Genomic DNA, 17,780 nt, shown 5'->3' with positions numbered 1-17,780 from the left:
TTCTACTACAGAACAGCAAAAGAAATCACAGAACAAGATGAAAAAATAGATATAGCTTTACTAAATTCTCTTTCGAATACAAAACTTGGTGTTTGATAAGGCATTAGTGTCCATGTTTCCTTTCTATAAATATGTGCAAAATAATCTTTCATCATTTTCAAAAATAAATTAGTAAATTAGTGTTCTGTCCTCTTCTTGTTGTCCTTCCTGATCTTTTTGCTCTTTCCTGCTGGTTTGGATGATTCTTCCTGAAATGAAAAACAAGCATATCAAGATTTAAAGTAACATTCTTATATTCAAAGTCTATTCTATACAAAAATTATTTTAATTCTAATTCTACACAAGAATTATTTTAAGTATGAAACATTTGTAGTTCACTAATACTCACTACAGTTTTGAACTTTTAAAATCCTTTAGTTTCATCATTCTGCCTGCTTCTCTTGCTATTTAGAAACTTCTGCCTTTAGCAGCGTTAAACTTAAGAGACATAACTACAGTAACAAAAATATACAGTAAAAAAATATAAATGCCTCCATTTTAAGTGGCAAAAACTTACCGCTGAATGTACGTAGTTGTATTCCACAAGTATATTTCTTGCACAGTTGTTGATATGTTTAAAACGATCCGGTCCTAACAGAATACCTCCATACCAGCGGGATACCACAACTAACACATTCTGGACATTCAGAATCTGTTAAAAAAAAAAAGTGATTTTTTAAAAATTAAACTAGTTTTATTGCTGATGTCTTCCTTTACTACAGAAAAAGTCTACTTGTTATTAAGAAATCAGCACCAGGTCTGTATCACACATTGCACAGAAGTCATCAGAAGGTAACAAGACAATTCAGTAAGTTTCACTGACCAAATTTCTACTGAAAACTAAATTCAAAGTGAAAAGGTGAATCCAGTGAAGATGTTTAATATTAATAACAGCCAGAGAACAGGTACATAAGGCATGGTTCATCGGGGTATCTAAAATGCCAATTCAGGGATCCTTGTGAGTCACCACCATGTTGGTATATTCTACAGTTCTGTTGAATTCTCTCCTACTGTTGCCATACAAAGGACTTAGCAACTACAGGTAGATAATTCAGATAATCTCTGCATTTTCTGTGTTTGAATCAGCATACCTTACAGTTGCTTTCTGAAACCGAAAAGGCATGTGTAAAGTTCATGTGACACAATTTTATTAGCAATTAGTATCGAAAGGAACTGAATAAGCTTCATTTTTAAGACCATCAGTAAGAAAACGAAGAACAGAGCTAAGCAGAAGCAAAAATTCCTTTTACTGAAACTAAAGGCATGAAGCATGGAAGACCTCAGCATCTTTATTTGTTACAACACCTAAATTCAGCAGCAGCACAAACTAGTAACAGTGTGTGACAGTCTTGCTAAAATGTAAGAACTATGTTATGGCATGGAAACATCTAGTGATAATCATCATTAGTTAGTAGACTGAATTTGTTCCCTCTGACTAAGGCATCTAAATCTGTCAGAGGTCTTCAGTTACAAGAGCTGTGCACTATTTCACTAATACACACAGATGGACAGACAGAACAATCATGGCTTTATTTGCTTATTGCAGAGCAAAATGTTGTGGTCTGCAAGAAAGTGCTTGGTGAAGTGGAATGTGAGGAAAAGTCCTTAAAACCATGTATCTATAAAACAGGTAAATAAACATTCATCTTCATTAAGGAGGAAAAATATGCATTTATATGTCTAATCTCAACAATCCTATCAGAAGATTTAACCTTTGGGAAGACAGAAATATTATCATTGTTTTAAAACTTAAAGGATAATGTAAAAAAATGAACTAAAATAAAAAGAAGGGCAGTTTTTGTGACAGGCATTTTCTATTCTCCATTTACTCATCAGTCACAGAGTCACTTTATACCATCTTTTCATAGTAAACAGGATGTCAAACGTAGTTGGGAAATACTTTAACCTTAAGTGTAAAAGAATAATAAATCTAAAAGTTTTTTTCTTGTAACCAGAAAAGTGCTACCTTGACAAAAGTGTTTATCTAAAACAAAATAAGATCTCTACTGCAAAAGAAGAACTATAACTACAGCAACAATAACTGTATTATACTACCTTATTTTTAAGCCCATATCATAAGTGCTTACAGCAGAAGAATTAAGAGAATTACATAAGCAACTAGAAACTGGCCCTTAAACTACTTTAATCTTCTCCCATTAATGAAAACTGCACTTTCCTCATCCCTGTCGAGGTATAATTCCAAAGCAAAAATATTCCCAGTAATGAGTACTACTAACAGAGAGATATGATCCATATAGTTTAGATGCATTCACATTTAAAAGGCAAAATTTAGTGCCATTCTAAACTGCACTTGTATGGACTGCTAAGCACTTAAACACTGTAAGTCTGCTAAATTTCAAATGTATACATTAAAATACTGAGAAAGAGTTGATGGGCTCAGGATAAATTGAGGAACAGTAACTGCAAAGTTGCTTCCTCATACTGCTAATATTACAGCTGTACACTCACACTTATCAAGTAAGCTTAATTTATGTAACATATGCAAGTATTCCAAGTCAGAGTTGAGTTACTTAGAAAGCATCAAAAAGTTCTAAACTAAGCAAACAAAACATATAAGTAAGCAAATGATAGGTAAAAAAACCCCTTGCTCTAATTGTGATTTGAATCTAAAATCAAAATACAAAACAGTAATTACTGTGCTGATAAGGTTAAGAGACTTGAGGCATAAGGTGTATCCAGCTGTTTCCTAAAGTTAGGATATTTTACTTATGGCTTTACAATGGGTTGATCATGTCAGTGAATCAAAATCTCTCTTCAGTGCACATTTAGCGGTAACTTTACCAAGGCTTTATTTCCACACCTGAAAACTACAACATATGTGAATCTGAGGGCTAAAGACCCAGAACTGGAAACAGCACTAAGAAATGGATAAAACAATCAGAACTACTTGACTGCCCCACTCCCACTGACTTTTTCATTCAAAGCCCTACTCTGCAAGTTCAGATGGAACAGTCTTCTCATTACAAGTATTCACAGAAACTGAAGTAAAGGTTGTGCAAAGGTCAGTGGTTCATCCTGCTAATCACCTTGTTCCAGTCTTCACTTTCTTTATACCTTACACCAAATAGAGGATTCAAAACATATTTCTCTTCTAAACAATTCCAACTATTACCATCATCCATGAAACATTTATTTTTATGATCCAAGATTTGGAAAACTCAACTCATTACATGCCTACAACAGTCTATGCATTTTTCTTTGACTTCAGAGAAAGCAATCACCTACTGGGCTAACAGAAGAGCAAGAATTACAAAAAAAATCTGCTGTAGGTTTATTCACACAGCAGTGGTTTTTGAAACCTGATGAAGATTACAGAAATTAATCTCTGACTTCTCATAACCTGCATAAGATGAAGAAGACGTCCACCAGCTGCTGTCTCCCCATCATCTTCACAGTCCTGCAGGAATGTGTGTTTATCTTCACAGTATATTCTTTAAAAGTATATAGAAAGAAAGGCATAAGCATAAAACCAATTCCAAAAATATCAATCAACTAACATTGTAAGCAATTAATGAAGTCTCAGAAATCTTTCAGAAGCATCAATTTTGCTTCTTCACTACGGATTCTCACATCAAAACAGGATGAAGCTTAGGGCAAACCACAAATATTATCTGTACAAAATAAAAAATGTTGTGAAGATTTTACGTTATTTTAGTTATTTCAGGTTAACTCCATATTCATTACTAGTGTAAAGTTCCCCAAAAGAAGAATCCCTAGGTTTTTATTCTAATAATTTTACTTGGATTAAACCAACAGCATCAGATATAGGTTCAAATGATGGTATGCACACACAAGTTAAAAGAAACCTGACAAAAATACTATTAGTAATTAGTTACCTCTATATTTAACCAGCAAAACTATTACTGAAAATTGGCTTCAAATTCACTATTCTGTTTACTGAGCCTTCCTCTAAAGCAGAGCTGTGACAGAACGTGGTAGTATGCCTGAGGGCACTCCAGGAGATTTTGCTGCATGCTGCTTTATACAAAAGCCAGGTATAAATTTCCAGAAGAGATGCTCACAGATTTTCTGTTTTGTCATCTAATTGATTTAATAATATTTGTACTTAAGTTTAATACACGTGACACAATGACAAAGATGCTGCTCGCACTGGCTAGAAAACACAAAGCAATAACTACACTTCTTTTGCTATTCTGAAGTGTTTAGATGGTTTAAAGGAGTCAGATTAGCAGTAGTTCTCATTACAGAAACCTTTAACTTAAGTAGATGTGCTGGTGAAGTAAGCATTCATTTGCTCTTATTTCATATTTCATTAGGATCATCCCAGGAAGTACATGAATGGATCACTTCCAATACATGCCTTTTGAGCTTACTGCTTCCTCCAGTAGAAAGGGGCTCTTTTTATTTCTCCTTACGTTCCTCAGAAAATCTGCATCACTATCTGGATCCTTAGTGCTGTGCTGCTTCACTATCTTTACATTTTTTCTTACTACATAAACTGCTTTCTTTTTCTCAAGTTCAAAATAAATCCTAACATCATCAAGACACAAAGACACACATAGGAAATTTAACCCCATAATGACTCACTAGCAAGGAATTTCTTGGGTGGGTTATACCTTTCACATGCACAGCACTCACTTGGCAAAGAATAGCATACAAATCATGATCTCTCACCTGTACGCATATATGTTGTGGGTGGCGCTTGCAATTTTCTTATTCTCATATAATTTTTCAAGAACTCTCTTTACCTTAAAAACAAAATTAAAAGATTATAATGGGGGATTTCACATTCACCATCTCATATCATTGTTAAACAAGCATCTTTTAATTACTACAGAGAAAGACTTCAATATTTTTAACATAAAATTAATTCAACATTCAATGTACTAGCCCAAGAAGGAGCACCACCATGCCAATACACTCATGCCAGTTCCAGATCACATTTCTCAGATACCAAAAACAGTTGCTGAATTAAGGGATTCTCTGCAGGTCATCAAGGGATCTGCTCATAAAAGGTACAAAAGATCTTTAAACCACAGAGCAGTTCTTAGCTCCACCTAGGCCTTAATCCCTATGCCAAGTTCAAGCACCACATACGTTTTAAATGTCAAAATACATCAGAAAAGGAAAAGCAATGATACCAAACCTAATAGCACTATCAACATTTCCCCATATGATATCATATTTATTTAACTATCTACAGTGTTATTCTGGCCTTCACTACCGACAGTTGCATTAGAAGTAAAGCTCCATTACTAAAATTTTCAATAAAGGAATTTACAATGCAATCAGTCCTGTCTTAAAATATCAAAGACCATCCCAGCAACATACAAACATGAAGATAAAGCATTATGGGTACAGAACAGTCACTTCAGTTGATAAAGAAGCTTTCAGTATAGGTACAATGTTCACCCCATTCCTCACCTCTTTCAACCTTCTTTCAGAAAAAGGAACCCACGCCACAGTAAAGCTACTCTGCAGTCTGCAGACCAATCATTTTACACGGTACAGCAAGACTCTGAAACAAGCTGGATTTGACACTCAGGAAATGGCACTACTATGCATATTCTAAGTATAGGTGGACTTTCAAAAGAAGTCTTAAAGCATGCAATAAAAAAAGGGCATTAAATCAATGATTCCAATTCCTTTCCTGTCCAAAGCAAAATAGCTCATAGAATCTCACATTTCATAAAGACTGAAAACAGCTAAGAAAGCCTCTAAATTACAGTGATACTCTAGTGAAAATGGTAATCATTAAGTATTTTTTAAAATTGAGCTATCCCACATTAAACCTCAAGTATAAAATTACTTTCACTTTGGAAGCAGTAAGAGAACGGTTCAAAAAAGCTGAAGGCTTGTCCAAAAATTGTGATGTATTCAGACAGAAAAATAAGACAGATGACGAGATGGATATGAAAGGCACAGAAACATTTTTGGACATATAAAAATAGAAGTCATAATAATATCTCTTCAAACTCAAGAAGCTGAAGACTACTAGAAACGCGTACTACAAGCAGATAGATACAGTGCAGAAGTATCATTCAAAGAATATACAGCTGTAGCACAGAAACCTAAATGAATGTACAGTATGTACAAAAAAAAAAACCCAACCCCACAACATCAGCACAGCTTAATAAATTACTGCCTTCATATAAGGAATTACGCTACTAAAAATCTGTTAATCTGTCAAGATTAAGTTCAGAGTTGCTGAGCATGTGCGTCCTAGCTGCTAGTTGATCTAACCCACCTGGAATTGCAAAAAGCATTAGACAAGATCTGCTACCAAAAAATCTTGAAATAAAAGGGAGAACTGAGGAAAACACCCACAAGGTTTAACTCTTAGCTAATGACAAGAAAAGACGGGTACATCAGTAATTTCCACACTGAACAGGGATCAAAGGAGACAGATGTTAACAGATGCAAAGGGATGTACAAAGTGACTGAAATTAGTTTAAAAGTCATATTTCAGTGTTCTTACATAGTACAGAATAAGGGATAGCAACACCTACCTACCTCCAGTATAAAACTGGAAACCACCAGGATGCACTGCAGTTGATACTTAGGAGTTATTTAGCCAGTAATGGAAGGCAAAGACAGATGACTACTCAGATGATAGTGACACATCAAGAAAGAGGTATTCATCTAACTGCAAGTATTTCAGTAACATTTGGTCAAGCTCAAAGTACAGACAAAAAAAAAAGAGTGATCTCTACTAACTTGTCTGGGTGTCACCACAGGAGCCAGATGTGCCTGGAAAGTACTCCTTCGATCTGTGAGTGGGTTTCCGTGATGTATCACTGGCAGTTCTTCATCTACGGATCACAAATAAGGAAGGGTTCATTTTCTTTAATGGCACAGAATCACAGATCACACAGAATCACAGAATGACCCGGGTTGGAAGGGACCTCAAGGATCATGTAGTTCCAACCCCCTGCCTGGCAGGGCCACCAAACATACACATTTACTAGATCAGGTTGCCCAGGGCCCCGTCCAACCTGGTCTTGAACACCTCCAAGGACGGGGCATCCACAGCCTCCCTGGGCAGCCTGTTCCAGGGCCTAACCACTCTCCTAGTGAAGAACTTCCCCCTAACATCCAACCTAAATCTTCCCTCTTTTAACTTAAAACCATTTCCCCGTGTCCTGCTATTGTCACTGAAACAACATATTTGGCTACATACTTAAGGAGTATCTAAACTTTAAAAAAAAAAAAAGATTGGTTAAAGCTATGTTCAAAGTGATGACAAGCAGAACCACCAGAAACATAAAGGGTTATTTGCAATCGTTATTATTATTATGATTTTTTATGATATTAATTTTATTCCAAAACTGAGTAGAAAAACTGAAACTTAAAGGTCACTCTTCCCTGAATTATTTCATTGCAATTAACAAAAGAAAACACCTTTACCTTCTTGACTTTCAGATGTGATATAATTTAAAATCTCTACTGGATCTTCCTGAACAGCCTGATAGTCCAGGACAAAATCATCCCCATTGTCTTCATCAACTTCTTCAGTGGTTTTCTTAATATCTGGTTCTATAAAAGCGTAAGTAGTAAGCAGACCTACTGTATACTTTTCTAAGAGATAAGCAATACAAATTTTCAAATTCTTTTTCTATTAAATAGCTGTTCAGTTGAAATCTGCTTGCTAATAAGAAAAAAAATGATGAAATGCAGAAAAATAATACTAATTCCAACAACAAGTAGAAATGCTTTGCCCACGATTTACTAAAATCACATTTAAAATTAGGAACAAAATAACTCATTCCATGGAGTCTATGCGTAATTTCTTCTGTTTTAATACTAATTAACACCACTTCTAAGAAGAAAATAACTACAATGCTTACTATTTGCATTCAGTATTTATAATGATTCCATTACTTTAATCTAAATACAGGAACCTTTTTTTCCCCCTCCCCTCCTTTTCTGTCCTTCATTATTCATGGGAATGAGCTAACATCCACTACATTAAAAATATTTCTATTTCCTTCTGCCACAAGTGCACGCAGACATGTCGCTCATGTATTTCATGCCAGTTTAGCTTTTCAGTGTGGAGGAAAAAAAAAGAAAAGGAACATAATTTATGGGAAGAACAGCTGTGAATTTATAAAAGCCTCATTCATAGAATCATAGAATCACCAAGGTTGGAAAATACCTAAAAGATCATCCAGTCCAACCATTCACCTATTACCAATAGCTCCAACTAAACCATGTCCCTCAACACAACATCCATTGCTGTTAGAGTAACAGAAGAAAAAATCACTGCAACTTCAGTCATGAAGCAACTTTTAATTACAGTATAATAAAATTGAGCACTTCACTTCATTGCAACCACCCCCTTCCTTTTTATCTTCTATGCTCTTTAAGAAAGGGAAGCTATCATGGTAATACAAGTCAAACCAGAGATTGTGTTCTCTTACCCAGATCAGTCAAAACTGAAAAAATTCCCAGTGAAAACTGGGAATAAATCTTTAACTGGCAATTAAATCTTACTTTGCAGCTGAACAAGAAGTAAATTGAAAAATCCATGTATTTCCTGAAGTACCTGAATTTGATGACTGTGCCTTTTCCACCAGAACTTCTCGTATCTTCTCCACCCATAAATAAAGAATACTTTCACCAAGGTTTTGTCTGGAAGTTAAAACTCAGAGTCAATAAGTAATTTTTTTTTCCCTTTCAGATTTCACTTAGAAAGTACCTACATTAAATAATATGCAGATTTCAGGCCTGCAGTAAGAGAACATTACAGTTTAGTGCAATAAGGAGCTTAGGCTATTAGGAGCATACCCTATTGCACTTTTTTCAGCATTAAAAGCAACAGTACTGGAAGAAAACAGGCAACTGACGGAAACTTTTTGGTCTATAAAGTGAAAACAACTGTGAGTAAATTGGACAGTCCTTAGCAGTTTCAAATTAATATTAAGCCAGTTCATCTAATTTTTGAGCATGTGCTGGATTGGTTTTCAGAAAGTTCTGTACCGCCTGTGATGAGCTCCTTCAGCCACACTGCTCATAGAGACTCTTCCCCTTTATAGCTGAGATACACGTTTCTTAGTACAGCCTACCCTTTTCTCCCCCATCATGCTCTCAGTATATACACAGCAGGGGCTAATCCTGCAGGGCTGTGACAGTAGGTCAGTGGTAGCTGACACAGCGGAGCAGTAGACCAACACGCTACAATTCAGTGATGATAAATCCTATAGGAGAAGAAGGAGATGTAAGCATTAAGCTTAAGAGCCCTGAGCTGGCACAGACATGTATTATGCTAATGGAAGAGGATGGGATAAATGCTTCGACACGCACAAGTTAAGAAATGCCTTAATGTACAGCAGGACTGAAACATCTCAAATTATATTTAAAATAGTGCCCTGAAAATTAACTTTCCAAATTATATTTTAACATGTTTACGATCTATGCGTGTTAGTCTCAAAACCGGAACTGAAAAATATAGAACTTTAGCCAACCCACAGCTTCTCTGTTAATAATTTTACTGCCACCGTCTGGGGCAACATATAAATACACACCAGTAACAAAATTGTATTTTAAAACACTTATTTTACATAGTGTATGCAGCACTACTGCCAAATGAAATTAGAAATTCAGCCAAATATATATAGTTTAAGAAAATGTCTCAAGCAAAAATGAGGAATTTGTGAACTTGCAGCTGTCCCCAAAACTTTGACAGACTCCAGAATGAGTGAAAACTGATTTTCTGCTGCTGTTTAACAGATAGAAGCATTGTTTTAATAATACATGAAGAACTATATTTGTTTTAACGATGGAATGAAAGATTACACAATGAATAAGATTCTTCTGTTGGATATGAGTAACCAGCAATTTCTATAGCTATAACCCAATTTCAGTTTCTGTCTATTACAATTAGACCCAAAGGTTACTTTTATAGACAGCTATTTTTCTTGGCACTTTTATCTAAATCATGAAACAAAGCTTTGTTACTGGAAAAAAATAAATAAATTAAATCTTACCAGAAGAGCATATGAAAAAATAAAATAAATTTAAATGTTTCCTATATTTTCAAGTTTTAAGAACTTTGAGCCTACCAAAACAGATTTATGACCCATTGCTATCTGCTTTTCCCTCCTTAAGAAGACATAGAGAGTCACCAACAGTACAGTTCATATTGTTTGCAAAACAAAGCAATTTAGAACACTAGGGATTCAAAACTAGGTAAGCCACACACTGTAAATGATCCAGAGTAATTAAGTTTATCTGGCAACTATTTAGACAGTGGATAGATAAAAGGATATCACAAACACTGCGTACATCAGTAACAACCCCAGAAGGGTTTTAAAACACACTCTAAAAATGACACATACAGTCCGAAGTACAAACACATCCATTTCCTGCTGAACAAACAAAAACAGCAGATCATCCAGGGCTCCTTGCAAAGAAAGGGTGCTTAAGAACCACGCTATTCTCCCTTGCAATGGCAAGATGCTCTAGACGCCCTGAATGCTCAGGACAGTAGGAAGGACATACAGCAGCTCTGCCTCTGGTGGAGACTCCAAAGAAAACAGACAGAATCAAGGACACTGTTCTTTTTCCTTCACTTGAGAACTTTGAACTTCAAATCCTGACTCAGTTTTGCTTGATTAAATTATAAGAAACCCACATACCTGAAATAAGTTGGTAATGAGATAAAAATGAATCAAAAACAAACCAAACACATAAAAAAGCCAAGTGTCTTTCTTATTTTATGGCATTAAAACACATTTCTCAAGCAGACACTCAGGTTTTATTATCTTGGGCACAGTTGTGCCTCCTTATGACGTATTTTCATTTAGTTCATATTATACGTGGATCTGAATGGATTAAATAAACCACATGAAGTTACTCCATTTAATATTCCAATTTCACAGCAATTTTAGAATATAATTTGAGTATTTCTTAATGTTATGTTTATTCTCATGCATCAAGAGTTCAGCTGGCTATTCACTGTGATAACGTGGTTTGCTATGTTACAGATTCTAGTTAAAAGACTCCGCTAATTGCGCTTATTTCAAAACCTACCGACATCTCAATTCTGAAAGTATCCTGAGATTCTAAAGGGTCACAAATTAGGAGCCAAAATTAAGACGACCATTCTTAAAAAGCACCAGGTCTAAACAATATAAAAGAAATTGCCAGAGTTTAAAACAATTCATTCTTATAAATGTTTAGTCAATACATAGCATTGAATGTCTGACGGCTGCTGTATCAACAACTACACTCAATAGTTAAGCAGGTACCTAAAAGCACATGAGACTGAAAATACATCATCATTTTTTACAATCTTCCACAGACATTAACTTACATATATATTTCTTCCAAGCTATTTGCTAATTCAGTATAATCTTGTCCCCGAAGCCAAGGAGCACTAGAATAAAATAATAAAAATATAAAAGAGCAATGAAAATGGTGCCCATACTCGGATTCCAGCCCCCCAGGCCAGACCCCTCTACCCTCAAATCAGAAGTCAGGCTGACAGGCTCCTAATATCCTATTATATATCAGATGACTAGAGGAGAGTAGGGAAGGAAAAAGAGAAATCAAGTGGCACATGCTCTGGTTCCATCCCAATCAGAATGAATACTCAGGCAAAAAGCACACCTGAAATAAAAGATCAATACAAGAGTGGTACACACAGGTAAGACATCTCTTTCCAAGACATCAAGCATCAACTACTCTATGTCCACAGGCTAATTGCTGCCTTGACAGAACAATACTGTAAGAATTAGAGCTCTGAGAGATCAAACTATCTTCATGAGGCAGATTTGGAGGAGAGAATATAATATTATTGCTATGATCAGGATATTTTAAGTAAAAAAGCCATCTTAACTAAACTTCAACTTACACTTCAAACAATCAGCAATGGTAACTGTGTAAATAAATAATTGAAGGAAAGCAATTATCAGCAAGAAACTTCACTTACTTCAATTGATAAATAGGTGGCTCTGAAGCTGGGTATCCTGAAGGCAAAATCACCTGAAAGAAATCCAGGTTGAATATTCATTACATTATTCAGCTAGCTGAGCTTTACTGATGGATTCCAATACTGAGCTATTCAGTTTGGTTAATGTGAATGTTGTTCCTGTACTTTGGAAAAGTAAATCTAGAAGCAGCTACAGATTCACTTGGGTGTCCTAACAAAGTCAATGTAAAAAACAGCATGTCTAAAATGAGATTTTAAAGAAAAACACTGAAATATGGTTCCGTGGGTGTGAAATTAGGATACGTAAATACTGCAAATATCATAAGCAAGTTGTATTGCCAAAGAAATCACAGAACAACGGAACTGCAGGGAATGGAAGATTCTCAAGAAATCACTGAGTCCAACCCCACTGCTAAAGCACATACCCTTCAATAGGTTGCACAGTGAGGTGCCCAAATGGGTCCTGAATATCTCTATAGAAGGAGACTCCACAACCTCTCTGAGCAACCTGTTCCAGTGCACCATCACCTTTACTGTAAAGCATTTCTGCTGCATGCTTTTCTATATTTCTACTCATTGCTCTTGTTAAAATTCATAGGGGTCCTCCCTGCCCAACTCTCCAGTCTGTACAGATCTTGTTGAGTAGCATCACAGCCTTCAGATACATTGGCCAATCCTCCCAGCTCTGAGAATCACCAGTGAAAAGTGCAGTATAGATTCCAAATAAAAAACTTCTTAACCCACATGACAGGATACTAATTTAAAGGATTTCACTCAGACACAAGGTTTTGCCAGCCTAAGCCCCACAGCACACTGCATCAAACTGCCCAGCAGCACTGCACCTGCAGGCAGAGGGTCCACTTTGGTTGATCCAGACAGTCACCGATCTTAATGCAATAGATTTTCTCATCTTCATCAACAACACACCAATCTTCACCGTATATGGACGAGAGGGCTTCGATTTCGTCAATCTACAGAAAGCAGCGTGTAAAAATCGTTAAGTTTATTAACAAACACGACAAAATCAGTGCAATAGACAACCATAAGAACTGAGGACTCTACAACTCTCATCCCACTCCAGCCTCTCACCTGCTGCTGAGCCACCTCCGGGTTGCTCGCCGCCATCAGAGCTGAAAAGGACGGAAAGGGAGGGCAATCCCACTGCGCACTCTCCCTGCCGGCCGCTGGCTGCCTATCCGTCAGCGTGGCTGTGCGCTGTCATTGCCCTGGTTGCACCGCCCAATTCTTACAGCAGGAGTTATCTTCCCCTTCTTGTGATCTGTCCTTCCTAGGGATAAACGCTGTATTCTGTAAAACAGAGCTGTCCTCTGATCAAACGGAGCTTCAGACACAAGGATAGCTCCATCTGAGTGTCCCATCCTTCACTTTTACATTTGGGGTACCATTATAGGTATCCCACTGCTGACCCTCGCTGTTCTTAATAGTGAGGAGTGTCTCCTACCGATGTTGTTCACGCGTGAACTTTGAGATTTAAAATGGTTACCAAATCTCACCTTTGGTCCATCGATTCTGCTTTTGGGATGGCAAGCAAATACACTTTAAGCTCAAATCAAATCACTTAAGCAAGGGAAGACCCCGAAGGTCAGATATTGGCCCAGATTACTGCAGGGAATGTAAATTCCTTGTTCTCTCTTGTCAGGACAAGAAAATACACTGGATCATTATTGATGCCTGTCTGAAACCAGAATCTAATCCTAGGGAACAAAAGACTTAAACCAATTGTAACTAATGCTCATGTAGATAAGGAAGCAGTATTTACACATAACTCTTAGTTAAGAAGGATGTTATCTAAGCGCAATGCATTGAAATGCTATCAGCGATTTGGAAAGGAAAAAAATAACAAAACTATCAAAACATCTTTTTTTACCGTTTACTTTCTACTACCAAATCTGTCCAGATGGGGGAGGTAAATATCCACGTGCTTCAGTTATTGTAAATGAAAAGGAACTAATTGAACATTGTCATTCTCTCTATGCATGTAACTTCTGCTCAGTTGAGATTAATTCCTTGGAAATTATCTTTGATGGTCGAGACTTTTAACTTCATTTTCCAAAGTTTATAAGCATTATATTGATAAAATAAACCAGTGTGGTGCATAAGCGATATGAGGTTAACTGCATAGAGTTTGACAGTACGCAGTAAATGCTAATTAGGAGTAAAAAGCAAAGACTTCTGTTCATTAGAACCTTTCAGCATGAAGTAGTTCAACTGATTTCAATTGCATAGATATGTTTCTTGATAGACTGAGGGCTAAACTAACAAAATTAGGTATAAGCTTTGTATTAAGAATCTCTCCACGTGCAGCTAATTTATCATTTGGAAAATAAAATCAGACCAAACTCATTCAATCACAATAAAAGACTGCATTAAACAAACCCAAATCTTAGCCTAAGGCTACTTGGCTGGTAAGCATCTGTACAAGTGACTCTGTAATGCATCAGTTAAGAACATTTCTTCTTTAGACACTATCCAGTTGTGTGCTGTCTATAGAAGTACTCACTTGCCTTCTGGTGAGCTAAGAAAGCTTTTCTACAGTGCAATAACTACTGGTTAGTTTTGAGAAACCTCCTGGCAAAAGAGAATCAGTGAATCGGACAATTTTCTCCTGCTGTATCTGCATTCACATTAAAAGGGTATGTTAAATGCACACTATCACATGATTCTGCTGCAAAATGTCTCTAGAAACCGCCTGAACTTGGTTCAGGTGGGCTCTGAGCAGAAGTGAGCGGTTTCAACACTTAATCAGGCTCACAGCAGCTACAAATTAACCACTTTATAGGGTTGTTTCATCCTCAGTAAATATTGGCAATCAACTTGCACCGATAACATTTCATACCGCAAAAAGTTCCTAACATGAAAAACTGCTTTCATCTCTTACTGGAAATTGTCCTTTGTAAATGAAGAAGACTGCAGGAAGAGGGGAAATGGCCTCAAGTTGCGCCACGGCAAGTTTAGGTTGGATGTCAGGAAGAACTTCTTTACAGAAAGGGTAGTTAAATACTGGAATAGGGTCCCCAAGGAGGTGGTTGAATCACCATCCCTGGATGTGTTTAAGAGCCGTTTGGATGTGGTGCTCAGAGATATTATTTAGCAGAGCGTTGTTAGAGTTAGGGTACTGGTTAGGCTGTGGTTGGACTTGATGATCTTCAAGGTCTTTTCCAACCTGGGTAATTCTATGATTCTGTGATTCTATGAAGATCCACAGGGACTCTGCCTGAGAGTGTCAGCACATTTAATTGTGCTGTGCCTGTCTTCTAGCAGGCAGGTATGCACAGGTGTAGAAGAACAACCAGTCTCTATGCTCACAGTACTGCAAGCATACTGCACAAAAAGGACATCGGGGCTGTGTACAAGCTATTAGAAAACATTTTTTATTTGTTTCAGTTGAATGACTGTTGGTCAATTATTGAACATCCAGTCATCAAATATTTTGCTCTGTAAAAACATACAAGCAATCTATCATGTGTCATTTCTTACTTCATTAATCATCTCCATGAGTCGAATATCTTCAAACATGACTGGTATTGCTTTAGTCTGAAGAGGAAGAAAACAAAAAGTGTCATGTGCTAAGTAAGTGCTGTATCAAATTGTGAAATTTTGTGAGGGGCAGTAATATAAATGCCCAGTTATTCTTTTCCCTTTCCAAGTATGAACTGTTTCCCACAAGTTCTGCCTTCAGTGGTTAAAGCTCTAGCAATATAGATCAACCGTGCAGTGCCAGAAGGAGCATAGGGAGATGCTTCTTATCTTCCCCCAGCTGTGAGCAGTACCTTCCGAAGTATACTGTGAAAATAATTTACAAAACAGTTCAGCAAGTTCTGCGCAAGGCTGTTTGCCATTGCATTCAACCTTAGCATGGGAAGCGTTCCATGCTTTCTGCATCACTAATTCCATCTGGCTGCCTGAAGAAAGAAGTTAAGATGGAAGATAGAAGATACATTCAGAACAGACAGAACCCTTTATATTAGCAGCCCTTGTTTGCATTTACACACTTCAGAGTCCAAAACTCACTGGATTGTTACTCTGGGGTATGTAAGGAGGCAAAGCTCTTGTAAATAATAGATGCTTCTTGAAGAACAGAGAGTGTAGTGATGCTGACCAGGACATGATTGTACATGGAAGAGTCATTGATCCACAATACAGTTAATCCAAGTAGGCACAGGTCTGTACTGCATCCTTAGGCTGTGCAATGGTGCATAAATCCTGTATCCTCAGGATAAATTCCACCAGCTCATTACAAAAGAGGAGCCTGCGGGCAGCTCCCACTTTGTATTGGTGATTACAACACTAGTGTGGCCTTGCTTTTATCTGGCAGTACAGCAAGAGGTTCTCATGCAAGTATCCTCTATAATAGTTGTCTTCTTGTAAGAAAACTATATAATAACTTAAATAGACAACGAAGGAGTATTGGAGTATCATTCCAGAGATGCTGCATGAACAGGGGTTTCAGAGAATCTGAAAAATCATCAGGTTTACTATCTGTTTTATTTCCCTTACTCTGCCTTATTGAAACATTGGTATTTCATCAATTCATTTTTAGTCAGGTCTTTCTTACTGAGATCCAAAAGAACCCCTGCACTGTTGTTGTCTCCCTATTCAACGCCCTAAATCCCCAGTTCAGGATGGAGCTACACCATATTTAACTGGCTAAAGGGTACTGTAAATGCTGTAGGGGAAAGAAAGAAGATCAAGAAAACAAAACAAAACAAAAAACCATGCCTCATTATGCCTCATTATTTATGACCTAAGAATTTCCCAATAACTGCTCAAGTACGCACTTGCCACTTTTGGAACTGAAATTTCATCCTAACCTTTAGAGATACTTTCTCATGGCACCCACGGCTTTTCCAGCCTGTCACGAGCTGGGCCGCGCCTCAGCACCACACAGCTTCCCTGCCCTCCTGCCAAGGAGGAACAAGATGAAAGGTGATTGCATATGATGAAAGCTCTTCCCCAAACCACCTTTCTTTCCCACTTTTTCACTCGGAGACCTCCTCCAAGGTCGTTCTGATCCGGTTCTCCGCTCTTCTCGGACCGTCACCCCTTCGGTCCCACGGCTCCCTCAGGCGCCGCAGCCTCTCTCCTCCTGTTTCCAAACAGCCCCGAGGCCGCAACACTCCTCCCTCCCTCCCTCGCTGGGAAGGGCGGTCGCTGCCGAGTTTCAGGCACAGCGAGAGGGCGCAGAACTACGCCTGGCCCTCTCCAGCCCCTCGCATTGCTCGCAGGCGGCTCGGTCGGCCCTAGAACAGCGGAGCGATCCCACGGGCGCTGAAGGGACGGTGGCAAGCAGGAGGCGGAGCGGCGGCCGCCTTGTGCTGCGGTGAGGGAGAGGCTGTGGGGCCGGTCATGCTCGGGGCTGGTGTGTATATGGCAGCGGGGGGTAAGGGGAGCGCGGCGTTGTGGTTTCTGTGCGTATGGTTGTACATAGCGTGTGTGGGGCGGGCGGCGGTAGTGAGGAGCGGGGCGCTGAGTGGGGCGAGAACGGCAGCCCGGCCCACGCGGCCCGGCTGCGTTTTGTTCCGCGGCGCCCTCCTGCTGCGTCGTTGCCGCCGTTATCGCCCTCACGGTTGTCCCCAGGGCTGGCAGGCAGGCAGGCAGGCCGGCTGGCTGCAGGAAGGGAGGTGCTGGCCCACCAGAGGGCTCGGTTCTGTATGGGAGTAGAGGATCGACTGCTGAAGTTCTCTTCGTAGGTCCCGTACTTGTCATAAACCCTATTCAGGGCTCTTGGGCTGAAAGAAGGGCTTTGACAGACGTCTAAGTGCACGCAGCTGGCTGCTGGGGCTGCCTGGGAGCTGAGCTTGGCTCG

General features: G+C 38.4%; 1 protein-coding gene and 1 long non-coding RNA gene across 2 annotated transcripts; both read right to left on the bottom strand.

Moving 5' to 3' along the window:
* Positions 1–38: 38 nt before the first annotated feature.
* On the bottom strand, positions 39–13,408 carry IMPACT (impact RWD domain protein). The gene is made up of 11 exons (XM_015855437.2): positions 13,043–13,408; positions 12,796–12,924; positions 11,954–12,006; positions 11,336–11,398; positions 8,567–8,652; positions 7,429–7,557; positions 6,739–6,833; positions 4,696–4,769; positions 3,401–3,491; positions 557–691; positions 39–248 (listed from the first exon to the last, which is right to left on the bottom strand). The coding sequence occupies exons 1-11, from the start codon at positions 13,076–13,078 to the stop codon at positions 177–179; spliced, it is 963 nt and encodes a 320-aa protein (XP_015710923.1). The 5' UTR covers positions 13,079–13,408; the 3' UTR covers positions 39–176.
* A 1,921-nt stretch (positions 13,409–15,329) lies between these two features.
* LOC116652950 lies at positions 15,330–17,317 on the bottom strand. The gene is made up of 2 exons (XR_004306202.1): positions 16,786–17,317; positions 15,330–15,508 (listed from the first exon to the last, which is right to left on the bottom strand). It is a non-coding gene; the product is annotated as an uncharacterized LOC116652950 (long non-coding RNA).
* Positions 17,318–17,780: the final 463 nt, after the last annotated feature.

Source organism: Coturnix japonica, chromosome 2 (genome assembly GCF_001577835.2).
Source record: "Coturnix japonica isolate 7356 chromosome 2, Coturnix japonica 2.1, whole genome shotgun sequence".
NCBI classification, from domain to species: Eukaryota; Metazoa; Chordata; class Aves; order Galliformes; family Phasianidae; genus Coturnix; species Coturnix japonica.
This window is presented reverse-complemented; position numbering and strand designations above follow the sequence as displayed.